The following is a 7,568-nucleotide window of genomic DNA, read 5'->3' as shown; positions in this document are numbered from 1 at the left end:
CCCAAGAGGAGAACGAAGGAGAAGGGATTGCGGCATGGCCACCCCAACTGGGGGGTGATTTCTCGCTTTCTGTGCTCTCTGTCAATCTCTGTCTGGCGAGCGCAAGCGCCCTATAGCAAAAACCTCTCCAAAAATAAATAAATAAATAAATAAATAAATAAATAAATAAATAAATAAATAAATAAATAAATAAATAAATAAATAAATAAATAAATAAATAAATAAATAAATAAATAAATAAATAAATAAATAAATAAATAAATAAATAAATAAATAAATAAATAAATAAATAAATAAATAAATAAATAAATCCATTGTGGATGGGAAGCCTGGAAGCATATCTTAGGCTGGAATTTATTAATAGCATTTGTCAGAACCAGCAGTTAGCGTAAGGACTATGCTGCTGGACTCCCATGTAGTTGACCGTGGTTCAAGTTCCAGATCTGGTGGCTTAAACTCACGCCGGGTGTATGTGTGCCCAAGATCCTGAGAGGAGAATGAAGGAGAAGGGATTGTGGCATGGTCATCCCCCCTGGGGGATGATTTCTCACTTTCTGTCTCTTTGTCTCTCTGTCTTTTCTGTCAAAAAAAAAACCCAAAAAAAAAAAAAAAAAAAAAAAAACAGAAAGAAAGAAGAAAAAATAACATTTGTCATCATCTGACATTTGAGGTCCCCATCACTGCTCTTTCAGTAAATGAATTAATGAGCATACTTTGTGTCCCATCATGGTCAGAGATGCTGGATATAGTTTCTGTGCCTTTGAATCTATAAAGGCTTGATTTGTGCCCTATTATATGATCAATCTTTGAAAAGGTTCCATGTGGGGATGAGAATAAAATGTATATTTTGTGGTTTTAGGGTGGAAAGTTCTATAGCTGTCTGTCAAGCCCATTTGATTTATAGTATTGTTTAGTTCCTATCTCTCTTTGCTTATTCTTTGTCTAGAAGTTCTGTCTAAAAGAGGTAATGGAGTGTTGAGATCCCCAACCATTATAGTGTTGCAACCCATCTCTCCTTTTAGGTCTAGCAGTCTTTTCTTCCTGTATTTGGGTGCTCCTGAGTTGGGCGCATAGATATTTACAAGCGTGATGTCTTCTTGATGACCTAGCCCTTCTTTGTCTGTTCCAGCAGTTTTTTTCTTAAGGCTGATGTTATCTGAGATCAGTATCACAAATCTAGCCCATTTTTGATTTTCATTCGCATGGAATACCTTTTTCAGCCCTTCACTTTTAGTCTATGTATGTCTTTATCCATGAAGTGGGTTATCCATGAGATGCGTTTCTTTCTTGTAGGCAACAGATAGAGGGTTTCTGTTTTTTTTTTTTTTTTTTTTTAAACCATTTAGCCAGTTTGTGTCTTCTGATTGGAGAATTTAATTCATTAACATTCAACGTTATTATCAATATTTCTGGACTTGTTTCTGTCTCTGAGTTAGCCATTTTCTTCGGGTATTTTTGTTGTTGCTGTTCTCTTATTTCTGTCTGACTGACTTTGGTTTTCCTGGTATAGCACCCCCTTCAGCACTTCTTGAAGAGCTAGCCTGGAACTGGTAAATTCTTTCAGGTTTTGTTTATCTGAGAATGTTTTCATCTTTTCTTCCTACATGAAGGATAATCTTGCCAGGTATAGTAATCTTGGTTAAAATTGTTTTTCATTTAACACTTTGGATATATTTTCATATTCTTTCCTTGCCTGCATTGTTTCTGACTAAAGGTCTGATGTTAGCCCGATGGGATGACCTTTGTAAGTTGCTTTACATTTTTCTCTTGATAATTTTCGTATCTTATCTTTGTGGTTTGGGCCAATTTGGCTATGATGTGCCTTGGAAAATAGATCTTCTTGGGTTGATTATGTTTGGGTCCTTTATAATTCTTGGGTCTGAGCTTTTGAATGCCTCTCAAAGTTTGGAAAGTTTTCTTCCAGAATTTCGTGGAATAGATTATCAATGTCCTTATTATTTTCTTCACCTTCTGGGATACCAATTATCCCTAGGTTTGGGTGCTTGATGTTATCTGGCATTTCTCACATATTGTCCTCATTCTTCTTAGTTATTTTTTCAGTCTTTTTGATAATTTTTTCTAGGTCAGAGATTTTTGTCTTCTACATTCGAGATTCGATCTGCATGATCTAATCTGCTTTTATTACTTTCAAGGGAGGCTTTGATTTCTTGTATTATGCTCTTCATCTCTAACAATTCTGTTTGATTCATTTTTATGGCGTCTATTATTTATTTTAAATCATGAAAGAACTCTCTTATCTTCTGGAACTCATTGTCTCTTTTCTTTTGCATCTTCTGGAGTTCATTGTCTCTTTTCTCTTGCAGCTTATTTAGTTTTGTCACTGTAAATATTTGGAATTGTTTATTTGACATTTCTACAAGTTCCATAGTATTGTCTGTGGATGATGAGGAATTGATGTTTTCCCTTGGAGGAGGGATATTTTCTTGGTTTCTCATACTTCTTGTGCCTCTGTGATGACTTCTAGTCATCAGGTGAATTACACATTTCTTCCTAAATTCTTCAAGTTAATTCTGAGTGTTCAAAGGTATGCAGGAGGAGGTGATCAGCAATCTCTCTGTTGCTCTACCTCCCTGATGCTCACCCAGCAACTTGCACTGTTGTCTCAGGACTTGGATAATTTAAAGTTTTCCCAGTTTCTGGCAGTAAGAGCTGAGCTCCCAGTTTCTAAAAAACAGGTGCACTTGGGGCTGAGCTGCTGAGCTTCAATTGAGGAAGAGAGAAGGGGTCGCACAACACATGTTGCACGCCCTCAAGCTTCAGGAAATGCTGAAGCCTGAGATTCAGAGGCATGTGGCCGCGGATGAACCACAGTCTCTTTACAGCTCAGTGTCCCTGCCTCCAGGCCCATCGCTGGGACAGATGTCTCAGTGATGCAGGGACCAGGGCAAGACGGGCTTCTCCAAGTCCTAATGAACATACCCGAGAGTTTCAAGGCATGTGGGGGAGGGGATGAGCCATGCTTTGCAGTACCCCTCCCAGCCACAAATGGCTCACTGTGCAGCAAGACCACCTGGGGCAGATGTCCTGATGATATGGGTACAGGGCAAGACTGGCTTCTCCAAGTCCCAGTGAACACACCTGAATTTCAAGTTGTGTGGAGGAGGGGATAAGCCACACTCCGCAGCACCTTTCCAGCCACATACAGCTCACTGTGCAGCAAGGTCGTCTGGGGCAGATATCCTGATGGCACAGGGACCAGGGCAAGACAGGTTTCTCCAAGTCCCAATGAACACACCTGAGAGTTCCAAGGCGTGTGGGGAAGGGGATGAACCATGCTCTGCAGCACTCTTCCCAGCCGCAAATGGCTCACCATGCAGCAAGGCCATCTGGGGCAAATGTCCCAATGGTGTGGGGGCTGGCTTTCGAGAAGACAGGCGTCTCTAAATCCCCAGAGCTTAGAAAAGCACCTTCGTGAACAATTAGTTGAAGTCCCTGCCCTTGAAACCCTGGAGATGTCACTGTGAAAAAGTAGTTGAAGTCCCTGCTCTTGTGCCTCTTACCTTCTAGCAGTAGGTTTGGTTCCATGTTTGAATGTGCTCAGCCTCTGGTTCATTGAATACTGACCTGCTTCATTTTGCACTTAACTGATAAAGGAAGAAGATGGTTCATTCTGAAGCAGAAGTCATAAAACCTGATTCAGTTTCTGAAGCCAGCTTTCTATTACTAAATGGAGATGTGGACGTGGCAGAGAAGCAAGTAAAGGTGAGTTGCTGTCTGCAAGCCTCTCCCATGTGGGCATGAGCTGTGTGCAGTGGAGGCTGCCTTCTCACACAGGACTGCTGCTCTTGCCGCCCGAGCTGCCAGCTTTCTTGCCTTTCCTGTGGCAGGAAGCAGATCCCGACTCTCCACATGCTCTGCTTGGGCCAGTTTGCAGCCACGTGCAGACATGTTGCTTGGCTGACTCTAGTTAGGGTGCCATTTTTGTCTGGAAATCTAGATGGGATATTGACTGGCTCATGTAGGTGGAATTGGCACAGGCCCTATCCACATCATGGTTCAGTCTCAAGCTATAGCAGGTTCTTTTGTGGACTAAGCCTTTGGTGCCATATCTGTGAAATCATTGCTTAACCCAGAGTCACAACATTTAGGTCTTTCCATTGTGAGTTAATTTTTGTACATGGTGTAATATACAGATGCAAGTTCCTTTTTTATTTTTATTTTTTTGGCATGCGGGTATCAAGTTGCCCTAAACAACTTATTAAAAAGCCTATCCTTTCCCCATTGCATTGCTTTTGTACCTTTATCAAAAGTCAGTTATGTGTTGATTTATTTCTGCAATATATTCTGTTCCATTGATCTCTTTTTTTGGGGGGGGAGAGGTTTTTTGCTATAGGGCACATGCGCTCTCCAGAAAGACAGAGAGAGACAGAGAGACAGAAAGCGAGAAATCATCCCCCCAGGGGAGATGGCCATGCCCCAATCTCTTCTCCTCCATTCTCCTCTTGGGATCTTGGGCACGTACACACATGCACCCGGTGTGAGTTTAAGCCGCTGGGTCCGAGACTCAAACCATGGTCAACTGCATGGGAGTCCAGTGACATAGCCATTATGCTAACTGCTGGTCCCATCTTTCTCTATTTTTACATGAGTAGAGCACTTTGTTTTGGTTAGTGTATCTTAATTTGGGTAGAAATTATGCAAATCAGGTAATACCAGACTTCCAACTTTGTTATTCTTTTTCAAAGTTATTTAAACTATTCTAGGAGTGTTTACACAGTTTATATTTAATATTACTGTTGATATAATCAGATTAGAGAATATTATTTTGCTACTCATTTTCTATTTGTCCCAGCTGTTCTTTACTCCTCTTTTCCTCTTTCTTTGCCTTCTTTTGGATGAATCAAGCATTTTTATAATTCCATTTTTTCCCCTTTGCTGGCTTATTAGTATAACTTTTTAAAAAATTGCCTTAGAGCACATGCATTCACCAAAGAGACAGAGAGATAGGATGAGGAGAGAGAAAGCACCCTCCAATGGTGGGTAGTCACACTGCAACCCCCTCACTTCCATACAGCTGGGATTTTAGACATGCACACACAAATATGCTCAGCATGTTTTTCAAGCTGCCAGCAACAGGATTTGAACTGCAGCCACCATGTGGGACCCAGCTCCCTTAACCACTAGGTTATGGAACCACCCCCTTAAGTATATCTCTCTTAGTATTTGTAGTATACTTCTTAGTCTACCTTCATGTGATAGTATATCATGTCATGTATAGTATGAGAACCTTACAATAGCATATCTCCATTTATACGTTCTCAGTCTTCACATTATTTTTGTTGTACACCTTATGTTTACATATTGTAAAATGCACGGCACATTGTTTTGTTATATTTGTTCAGATAATCCATTATCTTATATGCATATATAAGTGATAATAAAAAATGGGACCAGCAGGTGGCAGAGTGGTTTGGGCACTGGACTCCCACATGGCAGACCAACTGTGGTTCAAGTCCCAGACCTGGCAGCTTGCGTTCTCATTTTCTTTCTTTCTCTTTCTCTCTCCTCCCTCTCTCTCTCTCTCTCTGATGAGCACATGTGTCCTATAGGAAATTTAGAAAATAATAGTAATAAATAAAACTAAGTAAGCAATTGTTTTTTAAAAGTGTGATATTTACCACATTTGGTATAGATTCCTTTATATGGATTTATATTTCTATTCAGTACCATTTCCTTCATTCTAAAAGACTTTGTTAATGCTTCCTGTAGTTCAGGTCTGCTGGTGATGAATTCATTAAGCTTTTGTATGAATATAAGAGTCTTTACTTTACTTTTATAAAAGAGGTATTTTTGCTGGGTATAGAATTTTAGGTTGATAGGGACCAGCAGATGGCATAATAATTATGTTGCTGGACTCCAGCGTGGTCGAACCTGGCAGCTTGAAACTCACACTGGTTGTGTGTGCATGCATGCCCAGAATCCCTAGGAGAGAATGGAGGAGAAGGGATTGCTGCATGGCCATCACTCTGGGGGTGGGTGGTTGATTTCCCACTTTCTGTCTGTCTCTCTCTCTCTGTTTCTCTGGAGAGTGCACATACCCTATAGCAAAAATCTCTCTAAAAAAAAAAAAAAAATTTTAGGTTGATGACGGTTTTATCCAATCACTTGCACTGTTTTTTTTTTTTTTTTTTGGAGAGGTTTTTGCTATAGGGCGCGTGTGCTCACCAGACAAACAGAGAGACAGAAAGCGAGAAATCACCCTCCAGGGGGGGATGGCCACACCGCAATCCCTTCTCCTCCATTCTCCTCTCGGGATCTTGGGCACACACGCACACGCGCCTGGCGTGAGTTTTAAGCCACCAGGTCTGGGATGCGAACCATGGTTGACTACATGGGAGTCCAGCGACATAGCCATTACGCTAACTGCTGGTTCCATCACTTGCACTGTTTTTGATGAGAAACTTGCTGTCAATCTAATTTCTGTTCCTCTAGCCATAATATGTCACTTTCTGGCTATTTCAAACTTTTTGCTTTTATTACTGGTTTTGACCAATTTGATACTATTGTTCTTTGATGCAGTTTACTTTTAGCTTCCTATACTTGCGTTTGTTTAATTTCTTGGATCTTTGGGTTTATGGCCTTTATTAAGAAACATGTTTGCGTTATTTCTTCAATTATTTCTTTTTTGTCCCTCTCTCACTCCCTTTTGGGGATTTTGATAGCCTGACTATTAGGCTTATTGAAGTTGACCATCACTGATGGAGCATGACTGGCAGGCCATGACATAATTCTAATTTTCCTCTTCTCCAGAAGACTGACAACAACCTATGTAGCCAGTATGAAGAGAAGGTACGTCCCTGCATTGACCTCATCGATTCCCTGCGTGCTCTTGGTGTGGAGCAAGACCTAGCATTGCCTGCCATCGCTGTTATTGGGGACCAGAGCTCAGGCAAGAGCTCTGTGTTGGAAGCATTGTCAGGAGTTGCCTTGCCCAGGGGCAGTGGTAAGCACTTACACTCTATATTAGTCTACTAGAGCTGCCATAATAAAATACCACAAAATTAGTGGCTTTTGCTACAGAAATGTTCTTTCTCATAGTTCTAGAGAATGGACATCCAAGCTCAATGTGCAGTTTCTCCTGAGCCTTCCTCTTTGGCTTTCAGAAGGCTTCTCCTATTCTCACATGGCCTTTCCACTGTACACAAGAATCTCTGACTTCTTTTCCTCTTATAAGGGTGCCAGTCATGTTAGATTGGAGTACCACCCTTACATCTCACTTTAATTACCTCTTTAAAGGTCCTACCTCCAAATACAGTCACATTGGGCCCTACCTCCAAATACAGTCACATTGGAGGTGAGGGTTTCAACTTCCACCACACACCTTATTGCACTTCTTTTTTTTTTGCCATAGAGCACGTGCACTCACCAGAAACAGAGAGGGACAAGTGCCAAATCCATCCCCAGCAGAGTTGCTAGGCTGAGAATATTGGTGAGGACCTGAGGGAAAAGGTCATACTTGAGATGGGTCTTGGAATACAGGTCAGACAGGATAGGGTTTGGGAGGACTTTACAGTAGGAGGATAGTGGTAGGGGGGGCCGCGGGAGGA

The 7,568-nt window shown here is 41.2% G+C and overlaps 1 protein-coding gene across 1 annotated transcript in view; it reads left to right on the top strand.

The window, feature by feature from the left end:
* The window catches only part of MX1 (MX dynamin like GTPase 1), a 49,476-nt gene that overhangs the window by 8,335 nt on the left and 33,573 nt on the right, over positions 1-7,568 (top strand). The window contains exons 3-4 of the mRNA XM_006156375.3: positions 3,615-3,723; positions 6,772-6,964. Of these exons, the coding sequence (XP_006156437.1) occupies positions 3,622-3,723; positions 6,772-6,964 (295 nt within the window). The 5' untranslated portion in view covers positions 3,615-3,621. The remainder of the gene's footprint in view (positions 1-3,614; positions 3,724-6,771; positions 6,965-7,568) is intronic.

This window comes from Tupaia chinensis, unplaced genomic scaffold (genome assembly GCF_000334495.1).
Source record: "Tupaia chinensis unplaced genomic scaffold, TupChi_1.0 Scaffold000492_1, whole genome shotgun sequence".
NCBI lineage: Eukaryota > Metazoa > Chordata > Mammalia > Scandentia > Tupaiidae > Tupaia > Tupaia belangeri.
The sequence above is the reverse complement of the archived record's forward strand: the minus strand, read 5'-3'. Positions and strand labels throughout refer to the sequence as shown.